General features: G+C 36.7%; 1 protein-coding gene across 1 annotated transcript in view; it reads right to left on the minus strand.

Annotated features, from left to right (window-relative positions):
* LOC106060899 (transient receptor potential cation channel subfamily A member 1-like) overlaps window positions 1–16,053 on the minus strand; it is a 35,641-nt gene extending 19,588 nt beyond the window's left edge. The window contains exons 1-14 of the mRNA XM_056029642.1: window positions 15,643–16,053; window positions 14,816–14,993; window positions 14,224–14,399; window positions 13,197–13,301; window positions 12,801–12,909; window positions 12,415–12,512; window positions 11,868–11,915; window positions 11,336–11,524; window positions 10,993–11,193; window positions 10,742–10,905; window positions 9,952–10,116; window positions 8,234–8,348; window positions 7,972–8,138; window positions 7,130–7,214 (exon numbers count right to left, since the gene is read on the minus strand). Of these exons, the coding sequence (XP_055885617.1) occupies window positions 7,130–7,214; window positions 7,972–8,138; window positions 8,234–8,348; window positions 9,952–10,116; window positions 10,742–10,905; window positions 10,993–11,193; window positions 11,336–11,524; window positions 11,868–11,915; window positions 12,415–12,512; window positions 12,801–12,909; window positions 13,197–13,301; window positions 14,224–14,399; window positions 14,816–14,993; window positions 15,643–16,053 (2,211 nt within the window). The remainder of the gene's footprint in view (window positions 1–7,129; window positions 7,215–7,971; window positions 8,139–8,233; window positions 8,349–9,951; window positions 10,117–10,741; window positions 10,906–10,992; window positions 11,194–11,335; window positions 11,525–11,867; window positions 11,916–12,414; window positions 12,513–12,800; window positions 12,910–13,196; window positions 13,302–14,223; window positions 14,400–14,815; window positions 14,994–15,642) is intronic.
* Window positions 16,054–16,256: the final 203 nt, after the last annotated feature.

A 16,256-nucleotide genomic window follows, 5' to 3' on the forward strand; every position in this document is an offset into this window, starting at 1 on the left:
CACAAGGGCTGTGGAATACAAAGGAACAAGACGGAGATCCCTCACAAGGGCTGTGGAATACAAAGGAACAAGACGGAGATCCCTCACAAGGGCTGTGGAATACAAAGGAACAAGACGGAGATCCCTCACAAGGGCTGTGGAATACAAAGGAACAAGACGGAGATCCCTCACAAGGGCTGTGGAATACAAAGGAACAAGACGGAGATCCCTCACAAGGGCTGTGGAATACAAAGGAACAAGACGGAGATCCCTCACAAGGGCTGTGGAATACAAAGGAACAAGACGGAGATCCCTCACAAGGGCTGTGGAATACAAAGGAACAAGACGGAGATCCCTCACAAGGGCTGTGGAATACAAAGGAACAAGACGGAGATCCCTCACAAGGGCTGTGGAATACAAAGGAACAAGACGGAGATCCCTCACAAGGGCTGTGGAATACAAAGGAACAAGACGGAGATCCCTCACAAGGGCTGTGGAATACAAAGGAACAAGACGGAGATCCCTCACAAGGGCTGTGGAATACAAAGGAACAAGACGGAGATCCCTCACAAGGGCTGTGGAATACAAAGGAACAAGACGGAGATCCCTCACAAGGGCTGTGGAATACAAAGGAACAAGACGGAGATCCCTCACAAGGGCTGTGGAATACAAAGGAACAAGACGGAGATCCCTCACAAGGGCTGTGGAATACAAAGGAACAAGACGGAGATCCCTCACAAGGGCTGTGGAATACAAAGGAACAAGACGGAGATCCCTCACAAGGGCTGTGGAATACAAAGGAACAAGACGGAGATCCCTCACAAGGGCTGTGGAATACAAAGGAACAAGACGGAGATCCCTCACAAGGGCTGTGGAATACAAAGGAACAAGACGGAGATCCCTCACAAGGGCTGTGGAATACAAAGGAACAAGACGGAGATCCCTCACAAGGGCTGTGGAATACAAAGGAACAAGACGGAGATCCCTCACAAGGGCTGTGGAATACAAAGGAACAAGACGGAGATCCCTCACAAGGGCTGTGGAATACAAAGGAACAAGACGGAGATCCCTCACAAGGGCTGTGGAATACAAAGGAACAAGACGGAGATCCCTCTGTGGAATACAAAGGAACAAGACGGATATCCCTCTGTGGAATACAAAGGAACAAGACGGAGATCCCTCACAAGGGCTGTGGAATACAAAGGAACAAGACGGAGATCCCTCACAAGGGCTGTGGAATACAAAGGAACAAGACGGAGATCCCTCACAAGGGCTGTGGAATACAAAGGAACAAGACGGAGATCCCTCACAAGGGCTGTGGAATACAAAGGAACAAGACGGAGATCCCTCACAAGGGCTGTGGAATACAAAGGAACAAGACGGAGATCCCTCACAAGGGCTGTGGAATACAAAGGAACAAGACGGAGATCCCTCACAAGGGCTGTGGAATACAAAGGAACAAGACGGAGATCCCTCACAAGGGCTGTGGAATACAAAGGAACAAGACGGAGATCCCTCACAAGGGCTGTGGAATACAAAGGAACAAGACGGAGATCCCTCACAAGGGCTGTGGAATACAAAGGAACAAGACGGAGATCCCTCACAAGGGCTGTGGAATACAAAGGAACAAGACGGAGATCCCTCACAAGGGCTGTGGAATACAAAGGAACAAGACGGAGATCCCTCACAAGGGCTGTGGAATACAAAGGAACAAGACGGAGATCCCTCACAAGGGCTGTGGAATACAAAGGAACAAGACGGAGATCCCTCACAAGGGCTGTGGAATACAAAGGAACAAGACGGAGATCCCTCACAAGGGCTGTGGAATACAAAGGAACAAGACGGAGATCCCTCACAAGGGCTGTGGAATACAAAGGAACAAGACGGAGATCCCTCACAAGGGCTGTGGAATACAAAGGAACAAGACGGAGATCCCTCACAAGGGCTGTGGAATACAAAGGAACAAGACGGAGATCCCTCACAAGGGCTGTGGAATACAAAGGAACAAGACGGAGATCCCTCACAAGGGCTGTGGAATACAAAGGAACAAGACGGAGATCCCTCACAAGGGCTGTGGAATACAAAGGAACAAGACGGAGATCCCTCACAAGGGCTGTGGAATACAAAGGAACAAGACGGAGATCCCTCACAAGGGCTGTGGAATACAAAGGAACAAGACGGAGATCCCTCACAAGGGCTGTGGAATACAAAGGAACAAGACGGAGATCCCTCACAAGGGCTGTGGAATACAAAGGAACAAGACGGAGATCCCTCACAAGGGCTGTGGAATACAAAGGAACAAGACGGAGATCCCTCACAAGGGCTGTGGAATACAAAGGAACAAGACGGAGATCCCTCACAAGGGCTGTGGAATACAAAGGAACAAGACGGAGATCCCTCACAAGGGCTGTGGAATACAAAGGAACAAGACGGATATCCCTCTGTGGAATACAAAGGAACAAGACGGAGATCCCTCACAAGGGCTGTGGAATACAAAGGAACAAGACGGAGATCCCTCACAAGGGCTGTGGAATACAAAGGAACAAGACGGAGATCCCTCACAAGGGCTGTGGAATACAAAGGAACAAGACGGAGATCCCTCACAAGGGCTGTGGAATACAAATGTCGTTGCCGAGGAAAGGCGTAGATGGTGAAAAGAACATTCTAAATCGACCACTTCCTGAAAATGGTTATGTCTGCACTGAATGTGGGAACATATGTAGGTCGAAGCTGGGGCTGCGTAGTAATGAGAAATACTGAACTCCTCATTAATCTTGAGACTCGAAGACAAGCCTTATTATTATTTTATTATTATTATTATAGTGCTGTTGCGACTATATGCTTTACTGATAGTCTAATGTATTAAGTCAATAAGATTCGGCTCACTGTCACAATCATCATTCAAGATGCAGAAGTTTTGAAATTAAAAAGAAAGCTAGATGAACGACGTAAAACAGTAAGTCTTTTTATTTTCTGCAAAGAATATATAGATTCAGACAAAATTATCAATTTATTCTGTTATCTTAGTACATATTTTTATTTAGTAAAAAAAAAAAAAAAAAAAAGAAGAAAAAAAAATGTTGCCCCTGGTGAGATCAGAACCCACTACGTCAAGCTCTGATAGTCGGTACTTTTCGATTGAGCCTCAGGGCCGAAATAGAGTAATTAAATTTATGGTTATATAAATCTACGACTTAAATTTGCGTTTTGAAAGATAAATCTACAAAATGTTTTTTGCTTTATTTTACAAACATTTCTTCAAACTTTTAAAATTTATAGGAATTATTACAATTTTTATGATTAAAACAGTTTTTGTAAAAGAAAATAGATCATATTAAATCCATCACATACAGTTGAACCTTACAATGGTTAAATTAAGTAATAGTTATAAAAATTAAAAATAGAATTCATCTTTTGCATGAGTTATCATCCTTTGACGATGACCTTTTTGTCTTTTATTTCCGTAGTACAATGACATAGAGAACTCTTTAGACATTTTGTGAACAAATTTTTGCATTTTTAGTCCTGAAAAATTATTTATTAAATATAAAAATTTCATATAGCATAACCTATATTCAATATTTTTACAACTTTTTATTACACAAATTTTATAAAACAAATTTCTGTTTATATATGTATTTAAAATTTAATTTTTATAATATGTAACTGATATAATTTTATAAAATACCAGTATTACATTAAATATCTTCTTTATATAGTTTTGAATTGTAAAATCTCTCGAGATTTCAGAGAACAATGCAATCTACAACTCATTTGTTTGAAACTTCATTTTAGAAATTCTACTAGTCCTTGTTACTTAGAAAAATGAAGTGATTGACCGCTCTGAATATCTTCTGCATAAAGAATTAATTTTTCCTCTAAACAAACCAAATCTTCTACCAAAACATGGTCTGGGTTTTACCTTCCTTGCGATTTTTATATTCAGCTCATTTAATTTCGCTGTTATATCCGCCATAATGCAAAATGCTTGCAACCATTTGTCGTTCTCTAATTCAGAGTGATTAATGCCTTTATCATTTAGGAATGAATATAATCCACGAGAGCACAAAGCAAAACGTTTCAACATCTTACCTTTAGAAAGTCATCGCACTTTATTGTAAATAAGGAGGTCGGAATACCGAGTCTCCATTTCGTTTAAGAATTCTTTAAACTGACGATGGAAGAACGCTTTTGACAAGATGCTCTTTAAAAATCTTGATTACCAAATTGATGATCTCAACTATTTCGGCCGGAAATGTTCGGACACAAAGCGCTTCTTGGTGTATTATGCAGTGAAACGAAAGAATTTCGTTGTTTATTTTGCGCCAAAGAATCGTAGTTGTCCCTTTATTTTTTCCCTTCATACAATACATCTGGCTTCATCAGTTGATATTGAACGATTTTATTTATATTTATTATATTGTCTTCAAGGTAGTTTTGCACGACATTAGCTGTATCTTCTCCTCTAGTTTGTCACGAGAGCGGTAGCAATCCTTGAAGTTCTTCTTTTGGATCTTGGGAAGACATATAACTGAGAAAAGGAGAACTAATGCCGAAGAAGAAAGTTGAATATCTTCCACCTGCAAATATGTTACATTTCAAGACATGAGGGAGGGGTGCGCTGAAATACAAGTGGCTGAGAGATAGAATCATTGCCTAATCCTCGTTAATCGAATCAGAAAGATTTTTCAAATGTTATTGTTTTTTTCTTTTCGATAAAATGAATAATATTTGCGTATGCAACTAAAGAGCCGCATCTTAACATCCAAAGAGCCGCATGTGGCTAGTTTAGTTAGTTGGGTTGCGCACTTTGTTAGACCGACAGTGAACGTACATTTTATAGTGACGACATAGACTTTGGGTTAGAGATTAGGATAGACTTAGAATTAATCAGTTACTGCTAGACTCTTGAGGGGATAACATCGTTCTATAGTGACAGACTAGACTGTGGCCCATTCTGTAATAAACGTTTGTTTGAAGTTCACCTTGAGTCAACTTGGTCATTGAGTCTGTGTTCCTGTTTAGTACCCTATCTATATTTGTAACGTGTGCATAAAGTGCTCGCAGATTGCAAATACATCATACAAGGTACGCACGCAAGTAGTCTTCATACTTATTTTAGAAATACTTCATCTACATCTAACTACACATGCATCCGTTACACAATGCAGGCAAGGTCAAGGCATCCAAGATGAAATTGTTACGACACCTAATACGTGCGAAGTAGCCAAAACAAATATGTAACTTAAGTCTATAGAAAACGGCTCACCAGAAAAACCTATTGAAAAAGCAATCAAAAAAAAAAAAAAAGGAAATGGGATTGGATAAGTGTGACTATGCCAAGATCAAGAGAAAATATGGAAAATCAGGCTCTAAATTGGAATATACAGGAATATATTTAGGCTGTAAGATCAATGGAGGAAATCAACAAAACAAAAAGCAAAGATGACAGGCTATTTATGGACATAAGTGAAATAGCAAAGAACAGAGCACATTGGCAGAGTTTAGTGGCGACTATTTGCTTTACTGATAGTCTAATGTCATTAAGAAACGGCTCACTGTCACAATCATCATTCAAGATGCAGACGTTTTGAAGTTTAAAAAAAAATGCTAGAGGAACACGACGTAAAACAGTGAAATAGCAAATGTTTTTATTTTCATTTGCTTTTTGAAAGATAAATCTACAAAATGTTTTTTGCTTATATCAGTTAAAGTTAGTATAAGAAAGATTCATTTTATGAAGATGTTGAAGAAAGTTATTAAAATGAGAAGTTACTTCTTTGTGTAATTTGAAGAAGATTATTAAAGAAGTTCAAAGAGAACACAGATGTTTCTTGAGTGTATCATCAAATTATTCATATAATCTCCAGCGTGTGATGATTCTGTTTGATCAATAATTAATATAAGCATTATCAAGAAATAGATAAACAGAAATCATCACGCCCCCCCCCCAAAGGTTACTAAGGTCACACAGTATACACACAACTATAAGTCTGTCATCAATACTGTTGCAATACTGTCTAAGAAAATGGGTACAGGGAACGTTTTGATTGACTCTCACCTAAACTTTTATAATTCAAAGGCCGTACACTATTATGGTACTACTTCTATTTGGCCAATACTCTACTTCCTCATTGACTTGAGACTTCTATTTGGCCAATACTCTACTTCCTCATTGACTTGAGACTTCTATTTGGCCAATACTCTACTTCCTCATTGACTTGAGACTTCTATTTGGCCAATACTCTACTTCCTCATTGACTTGAGACTTCTATTTGGCCAATACTCTACTTCCTCATTGACTTGAGACTTCTATTTGGCCAATACTCTACTTCCTCATTGACTTGAGACTTCTATTTGGCCAATACTCTACTTCCTCATTGACTTGAGACTTCTATTTGGCCAATACTCTACTTCCTCATTGACTTGAGACTTCTATTTGGCCAATACTCTACTTCCTCATTGACTTGAGACTTCTATTTGGCCAATACTCTACTTCCTCATTGACTTGAGACTTCTATTTGGCCAATACTCTACTTCCTCATTGACTTGAGACTAAGCAGGAATAGATCGTGTTGGAAATCATTTCATTTGTACACATAAAGGGGGTAGGGGAGGGTATAACTGTTTTTCTGTCCAGGGCTATATATATATAAAAAAACACCGACACTAGATAATATTTATATTGTTAATCAAAGACATGCACACTTACATGGTAGTTCGAACTTTTGGGATCAATACTTGAAGACACTTGACACCTGTCTAATAAATTCTATAGAATAAAAAAAAATTGATTCAGATATGCCACATTTCTGAAACAAAACGTTTCTTTGCAATCAAAATACTTTATTACAAAGCTCTATATAAACTCTTTCAGAGTGTCTGTATGTCTGTCTGGTCAAAAGTGTGTTCACGTTATATCCTCAACACCCAATCTCGGATCAAGTTGAAATTTCGCTCAATAAAAAATATTAACCAATTAGTTAATTAAATATTGGTAATTATTTATCGTGTTTGGTATCTCGAACAAGGGAACGAAATTGTACTTGACTGAAGTGGAGGTATAAGCTGAATGACAAGGTTATATCTAAAGTAAGTATCTAGTGTGACCTGTACACATACACACACGTAAAAAATAAATATTTCTTACAATGCAAACAGCAGGCAAGTGCTCAATCAGTCCAAGTATGTACGCTCCATATGTCTTGCAACTTGTCTGAAGGACTTCTTCCCACCTGAAAATACAATAAACATCGCCAATGACGTACAGTCACGTCACAGTGGTCAAAAGTCACATTGAATCTAGTTTTGAACCCATGAGAGGCAATAATCTCACCTAAAATGTCTGTAAAAATGCGTACTTTTGTTTGCACGAATGATAATATGTCATTTTGTCTGAGAAATCTGATATTTATTACTATAGTTTTAGAGCCAACGTTACGTCAGATATATTATGTGCTTTGTTTTTAATTTTGTTTTGTTCCCCCCCCCCCCTTTCTTAAGCTTGTTACTCTATCACCATTAAAGTACAGGTGCCAAGTAGAAGGGCCGGTCATGGTAATGAGAAGCTCTTGGCGAATGAATTTGGTAGCCCCAATGAATTAAAAAAATAAAAAGCGAAAAAAATACAATTACGCTTTTTGTTTGCGTTTAGATACATCATCAGATTAACGATTCGACATTTTCTCCCAAAAAGATAGCAAAAAAAAAAAGGTATCTTCTAACATAGATAGTCTAAACATTCTTGAATAAAATTTGAGTTATACAATAGACTTAGAGTTACGCGAGTAGACAATGAGCCTTAAAAAAATCACAGAACTCCAAGTTTCGCAATTTTTTATCTACATCTTTTTAGTCCTATGCAATGCCCCCTGCCAATCGGTGGGTCAAGGCGGCTGCCTATTTTGCCTATACTTAAGGCCGGCCCTGGTATTAACATAACGATACTTAAAAGGCAACTTAAAGCTTTAATAAAAAAATATCTTTCCCCACCTGTCATGATTTATAACTGCAACAGCCACTTCGCTAAATTTATTCTGAATGATGTAATCAAAGAAAGCTTCATTTTGATTGTTACAGAGAATTTTTGCACCAATGGAGAGCAAGAGAACTGTTGCTGATGCCTGCCCGTTTTTAGCAGCCACGTGCAAGGGCGTGTCCTGAAGAAAAACGTTCAATATGAAGACACTATAAGAAAAGGTAAAAAAAAATTACAATATGCAACATGGAGATTGTTAGAAAAAAAATTACTTACTGCTTCATTATTGACAACATCTATCAAGTTGGAATGGACACTTATAAGGACTTTCATGGTGTGAGTCCAACCATTGGCAGCAGCATGATGCAATGCTGTGTTGTCATCATTATCTCTGCAGCATAATTGAAACAAGCATTTATAGGTAACTACTTCACTTACAGTCTTGATGAATACATTTTTTAAAAAGTAGTCCTAGTTGTAAGCCTTGTTATAAGCATAGCTGCAAAGAAAGACAAGTTAATTCTGGTGTCCTAAGCCAGTGATGCCCAAACTACGGCCCGCGGGCCAGATCCGGCCCGCGACGTGGTTCTAACCGGCCCCTCCAAAACAGCACAAAAAGAAGAAAATGAAAAAAATATATATTAAAAAAAGGTTGAAAAATGTATTTTCTCTATGTTAGGACTCTCACGTTTTCTTGGATGTATTTCATACTATAATCTATTGTCTTGTTAGTTATTTATGTTCATTTTTTATTCTATAAGAACACAGGTTGTAGGTTTTTTGGCGACAAGAGTTGACAGTTATTTTAGAGTCTTGGACGAGTCTTGAGCTAGCCGTGTCCTTGACATCTCATGTGCGTAATGCAGCGCATCTTTTCTTCATTTTGGTTCGGGTACTTCTGACATCAACATGATTGGTGCCATTCCATGTAACATTTGTGCGTTAATGACATGGGAATGTCGAAGAATTGGATGTTAAAACTTAAAACAAGTGGACAAATCTTTATTAAATCTAAATTAACAAGACAACATGTTTGATTTTTACAGAGAGTGTGGCTGTTTTAAAGAACATAACATAAAAAGACATCCTAAAACAAACCATTACAAAAATATGGTGGCATTGTTGGCTTGAGCCGCTAAGAAAAAAAGAGTCGCTAAGTTAAGTCTAGAGTTGACCGATTGACACAAATATTTACCAGGAAATAAAGAAAATGAGTCGGCTGTAATGGAGGCTACCGAGTTGCTCACATTTTAAGAAGAGAATTGAAGCATTAAAAAGTGCTTGCTATCAGTGATGGAATAAAATCGTCCTGAAAGAAAAATGTAGAAGCTGTCAACCAGGCATGACAAAACTATTGGACGATGTTGGTGAAAATCTCCATTCAAAACTCAATGACATAACAAGAGATTTTGAAATCATTTCTATTGCCGCTTAGGATTGACACCAACTGGAACTGATTGACTTAGAACGCCAGACTTCCATGCAGACATTTCGAGCAATACAGACAATAGATTTCTACAACATGTTGTATACATAAACCTGCACATTTCCGAAAACAATTACTGAGTATGATCACTATGTTTAGAAGCACTTAATTTGTAGAAAAACTTTTTTCAGTTACAAGACGACTATAACCCTTGTTACATAATTGACTTATGGCTGTAAGTAGGTTTTCTGCATCCACGGGATTGTGATAAGACTATTTAAAATGGTTTAGTCACTATTTCATTTTTTTAAATCTTTTCATTAATGTGGCCCGCGACACGAGTGTCGGAAATTAAAATGGCCCGCAGGCTGTATAAGGTTGGGCACCACTGTCCCAAGCCATACAGTGAAATCATTAAAAGTCAAATAGGCTCAAGTGAAGCAACAATTTATGCTGTTGCATATTTTGAAATCAATACATTAATTTAAATTCACGTTCTATTACTTACTTAGAACAGATGTGTGTGTGTGAAAAGCTTGCATCTAAAGAACATAGTAATTTCTCTTACTTGTTTACCACAGCTCCTCTCTGTAGTAAAAGCTGGACAACTTTGGTGTGACCATTTTGGGCAGCAATATGAAGGGCTGTAAGCCCTGTACCATCTGTTTCATTGATTATGTTTGGACCATGGTGACTGTCCAGTAAACGACAACATGTATTGTAGCGTCCATATCTTAAGTATAGAAAAAAAAACATATCTGAATATAATTTGTAGTATGTGAGTAAATAGAATTAAATATAATTTGTTTCGCTTCAATAAAGTAAAGAAAAAACGTGATTGAACAAAACTTTAAGTGTATTGCAGTAAAATTAAATAGCCAGTTAAACTACTGAGCTAATTATGGATTAAAAATATTAATTAATTATCTACGGAATAATTTATTATCTCCGTCATTAGACAAAAATCTTGATCTTCCCAACAGTGGTTCTCACAACGCTCCTGCGTGGCCTACCCTTTTTGCTATATAAAGAATCATCTCAAGGCTTTTCAAGACATCTCAAATGATTCCATTAAAGCTGAACCCAAAATAATTGTAAACAATAGGCTTGCTGTATTTTTTAAAAATAATAAAATGTTTGTGTTTAAAAGTTATGGAATTCTTACATTTTCAAAGATCTTGTGGAAATAAATTTAGCCTTTTCCCATATATTACAAATTCAATAATTATTGATAGAAATAGTTACATTTTTAGTTAATAGTTCGAGCTAAAAAATAATTTAAAAACTTCTTAAATCATTGTAAAATAATTAAATGACTGCATTCTAATTATTTGATTATTTAGTGCGCAAACTTGAACCTGGCAGCAAAATGAAGTGGAGACTGCTTGTCATTATTCTTCATATTAAGGACAGCCCCCATTTTAATGAGATCATCCAAGGCTCTTAAGTGACCTTCTTTTGATGCATAATGAAGAGGTGTGCATCCAAAATCATCTTTGTCATTTTGTAAATCTTGGATGTCCTGAAAACATATATCTAGGCTTCAATAACAGGAGCGATGAATGTTTCGTACAAACACATCTTGTACGTTATTTACCAAAACTCTTACTTTTATTAGTGCTCGTCCAAACTGTTCCAACTTGCCACCATACTTGACAGCAAGATGTAAAAAATTGCGATTTCTTTTGTCTTTCACTTGAACATCAGCTCCTTTGGAGACAAGCAATTGAACGGCTTCCCAGCATCCTTTAGAAGCTGCCAACAGTAATGGGGTTCTATCATTGATGTCTTGACAATCTTTATCTGCTCCCTGAAATATACAGAAAATCAAAAGAAGACTCACACAGCTATTCTTAGAACTAAGAACTAAGTATTGAGAAAATAAAAAAATGTTGGTTGAAATGTAGTCTATCTGTAAGTTTATATTACAAAGAACTAATGATCTTCTCTACATGTTCCAGTAAAAACTCCATGATTGTTGTGTGGTTGAAAAATGCTGCTCTATGTAACGGTGACATTTTCATCACATCCAAAATAAATATAGCAGCCAAAAAGTTTTCTTGTTGAATTTCTTTCATTAGTTTGATCATCTCAAAGTTTCCTTGGGCACAAGCAAAATGTAAAGGGGTTGAACCATCATCCTGGAGATTAAAGGTTTGTGAGAGAAGAACAGTTAATTCTCGATTAAGATTTTAAAAAATTAATAATAAGTAGAGTGTTTAATTTATTAACATAAAAATAATTAAAAATGCTATCTATATCAGTAGTTAAAACAAAATTACAAGGAGAGTTTGTGTAAACAAAAAAGTCTGATGGGGCCTCAAAGGTCCTCCCATGGGTCAACTATTTGAGAGCAAAACAGATAGAAAAGCAGGTCTCAATATCTACATAATAAGAACAAAAAGGTGCAACTGATTCTTTGCTGTCCATCCAAAAGTAAAAGTGTAGTCTTCAATTTAAAAACAACAACGAGAAAGAAACTACCTGTTGTGCTTGAACTGATGCTCCTGCAGACAAACAAACTTGGACAGCCTACGACAAAATGCAAAAAGTACATGAGCTAAAGTATTTCAAGTAAAGAAATGATTTCAAGTTAGGGTTCAGGACAAAATACAGTACACAAGGTCATATGCAAACATAAACATATTATAGTTCAATTTCGAAAATTAACGAACAAAGTGACAAAATTTTCTATTTAAAAATGTAACAATGAGACTGAGGACAAACAAACTGCTAGGCACTATTTCACGAAGATGTAGGCCACGTAGTCTGCTTCTTATACTTTGAGTTTGTGACTGTCATTAAGGACTCAATTACACAAAATAAAATATTCCTAACATCTATTTGTCAGTGCAATGTAAAATAATGTATCGAAATATTTATCAGTATTTAGATTTTCAACCCGGGACCTTCAAGACAACCAAACGACAGTTCAGCTCACATACCGCACCACCAGACAGCCAATTCTGAATAATAGAATATGTTCTATAACAAACGTTAGGATTTAAACTGACCCCTTGTAACCTCTTACCTTAAGGTTTCCACCATTGACTGCGGCGTGTAAAGGGAGATTATTTTCTCTGTCTTTAAATGAAAGAATTTGCTCCCTTGTATAACCTGCTTGTAGAGCTTAAAAAAATTTAACAATTTTAATGAAAAGGCCTTGAAGCCATGCTTAATCCGTGAACATTTCTATTTAAAATCTAATGTGGATGTGCACTGCAGTTACATAGTAGAGACTAAGCTTCAACAATAGATTTTAAAGAAGTATTAGTACACTGGCGAAGCAGAACTTATTGTCACCTTATCCAATACACATTTAATTAAAACAATACATTTCTAGAAGCTTAATCCTTCCACATTTACATTCGTATGAGTTTGTCATTATAAGTGACAATTTAAATAGTATTTTGTTACCTTTATCGATAATGGCTTCCATCGCACTGGCTGCAGCACATTTAGCTGCCAAATGGATGGGATAATATCCGTAGTCACATTTTTTACATGGTTTGCCCCCACGTTGAATCTGCAGAACAGATTTCAGAACTGGCCAATTGTGTTTTATTTCACAGAAACTAATTACAAAAGTAAACATGACCATTTATTGACTAGAGAATGAAAAATGGATTTTGTTAAAAATTTTAATTCTAACTTCCTTGATTTGTTTGACTATGGACATGAATTTGTTGAAGATGATAAGAGCTTACATTTTGAAAGATGTCATAGACTTCAAACTTTTCAAAGGCGCTATGGACTTAGATTGTTAAGATGCTAGTTAAATATTTAAACATGCCAAACTTTACTAATTCTGACCAAGACTTTCATGACCTCGCCATTATCCTTAGCCGCTGCGTAGTGTAAGGCCGTCATGCCATTTTCGCCTGTCCAGTTAGCATCCACTCCATTGTCCAGCAGCACCTAAATATATTTAGTACAATTTCATAACATACACAAGTTTTTTTTTTAATATAAAATAACCTGTGTAATTAATTACTTAAAATTTCTAATATATAATAATAATAATAATACTATAGAATGCATTGCTAGCCAACGGAGACCCGGCATGTATTTCTTGATGATTTTGTAAAAAAAATTGTATCAATTAGCTTGGATCAGTCACGTGATTAAATGTGTAATGGATATATACTTACAACGCGTGCGATTAGAAATGTTTGTACTAGTGTTTTTGTTCAGCGCAATTTCACGCTCTTATCTTTCTTAATGCGCTATGATCCTATCACTTATCTGGGTCAGTTGGAAAAAAAGGGAAGAGGAAGAAAGAGTATTTGCGTGAATGTTACCGTGATTGCCTTTTAAATGCATAAACAATCACAACAACGTGTTCACTCAGGGCTCAAGCATCCTCAAGAAGATTCATTGAATTTATACAACCACATCTTTCAAGCATGATTTCTTTCTTTGGTCCAATACACAACAAAATAATTAATTACCAATAGTTAATCAACAGAGTGAGTTAATATAAGCTTTGTAAACATGTCCGGCTCCTGAGACTATACATTTAAATGTACAAATATCGTCTTCTTCCCTAGCGCTATTAGAGCATGGAATGGGTTGCCTGAGCTAGCCAGGAAAACCAGTGACTTGGCTGAATTTAAGTCATTGGTTAATATGCATGACTAAATGTATGACGCGTAGGACGTAATCATCTTCTTTTTTGAAGTAACGTCTGTATTATATAAGATAAGACGATAAGAAGATACACGAGCTTTAGACCAGGCACTAAGGAACAATCATTCAATCGTTTGTCAAGACTTTAAATGTTATAATAATCCTTTTAAAATGAAATGACATCTAAAATAATCTTTGCCCACAAGCTTACGTTGACAACATCGGTGTCATTCAGCTCGGCTGCACAATGGATGGGCATCATATGCAAGTCATTTTTTAGTTTTGAGTTGGCACCGCTCTTGAGCAGAAGATCAATGATCTCTGGTTTTCTGGATAAGACGGCTAGATGTAGTGCAGTATTACCACAATTGTCCACAACGTTGAGATCTAGATTTGTTTAAAATAGGTAAAATTATTTACAAAACTTTTTGAAAGAATTACTTGAAATAATATAAAAGTATTTATAAAAATACAAACTCTCATTCTTGTTATTTCCAAAGAAGTAAATGCTATCAGTTTAAAAAAATTCAAAAAGAGTTTAAAATTAAAACGTGTCCAAAAGTATTTATTGTAAAAGAATTTATTGACAAAATGTCCACATTACACAGTTCTTGGGAGATTTTTTTCGTATAAATAAAGTTGAAATATAGTGGCTGTTTTGTTTTGCCATTCCTAAAAGCTACAAAGCCTTTTTATTAAACAGCCTACATGAACGATAGTGACCATGCACGATACTGGCCGTACACAATACTGACCATGCACGATACTGACCATACACGATACTGACCATATACGATACTGACCAGAATGAAATTCATTGAGAACCACAACAACTTGCAGATGACCTTTGATAACAGCCAGATGCAATGCTGTTTGACCTCGGTTATTCTTGACATGCAGTCGTGATGGGTCTGTTTGTATAATCCGAGCTACTTCCTTGGCATTCCCATTCTGAGCGAACTGTCCGAAAAGAACGTTAAACTATCAAACAAATAGACACAATTAGAAAGCATATAGGAGTGAACAATACAAATGTTGTCATTCCAAATAATATTGAGGGTTTCGAGGGGGATGGATATAGCCAAATATTTGTTGACGGTCAGAATGTATTTTCTTTTCACCAATCTCTTTAATACGACACATACAAAACAAAATGGATAAATAAATTAGCACATCTAAATAGTGTGAAAAGTGTTTAAATATTAACTAGCATTACACACCGGCTCCGCCTATTGATTTATTCCCAGGCAGTATACGATTTATTATGGCCGGAACATGCCCACCTTTTCTTTTTTTTGTATGTCAATAAACGGCCACATTTTAACGACCCCCCACCACACACACACCAACATTGGTTTATTGTATTTGTTAAAATGAAATAAAACAGCCCGCTCTCTTTCTCTTTCCTTCTCTCTCAATATATATAATTTGTTTTTTTACTCTTAAGTGGAACCCACATTTGGCGTGTTGCGGGATACACCATTTAAGGATGTGGTAGAAAAAAGAACTTCTAGAAATTGAAGTGATCTCTTTGGGGTAGAGTGTACTTCAGTAGTCAATATGTAGAGGAGAGAAACTTTTAACCAGACACACAGACTGAGTTTATAAAAGGTTTGTAAATAGTTCCTACCTTTAATATTCGGAGAGGGCTGTCTTCTATCAAACTAAAGAGAATTAACTCGTGGTCATTCACAGCAAGAGAATCAGATTCCCCTTTACTTTGAGAGAGTGACCTCATCTTGGTGATAGCTCGCAGTTTGTTCACTAACGACATGCTTTTCTTGACCGGAATCTTTTGAGTTGTGCTGCCTTCCAACATAGACATGGTCTCCATGCACTGCTTCCCACGATTGTCAGTCAAATCCATTGTCACGTCTGACAAAGTTCGTTTGTTGTAAGCACGAAAGTCGCTCTGACTTTTGGCGTTCTTTTTCAGTTGCATTTTTATTGAAGGTTCAATCTCGTCTGATACCAATGAGATGGAATCCTCTGGCGCTCTAATGTGCCCTTCATTTCCTATATTCAAATTATCCTGCGACATGTTGAAGCTTAAAATTTTTTCCTTTCCTAAAATCTTTTTTTCCTTTATATAAATTAATGTCTTCTATGCGTAAAGACTTGGCCTATTAAACCAAGGAACATTATTTAATTCACTACATAGACACAGTCTTATAGTGGGAACAAAACATTCGCTGAATCAATCTGAATTTGTATGTTTGCACTAAACATTTTCCGATTAATAAA

The sequence above is a fragment of the Biomphalaria glabrata genome, chromosome 5 (assembly GCF_947242115.1).
Source record: "Biomphalaria glabrata chromosome 5, xgBioGlab47.1, whole genome shotgun sequence".
In the NCBI taxonomy this organism is placed as follows: domain Eukaryota; kingdom Metazoa; phylum Mollusca; class Gastropoda; family Planorbidae; genus Biomphalaria; species Biomphalaria glabrata.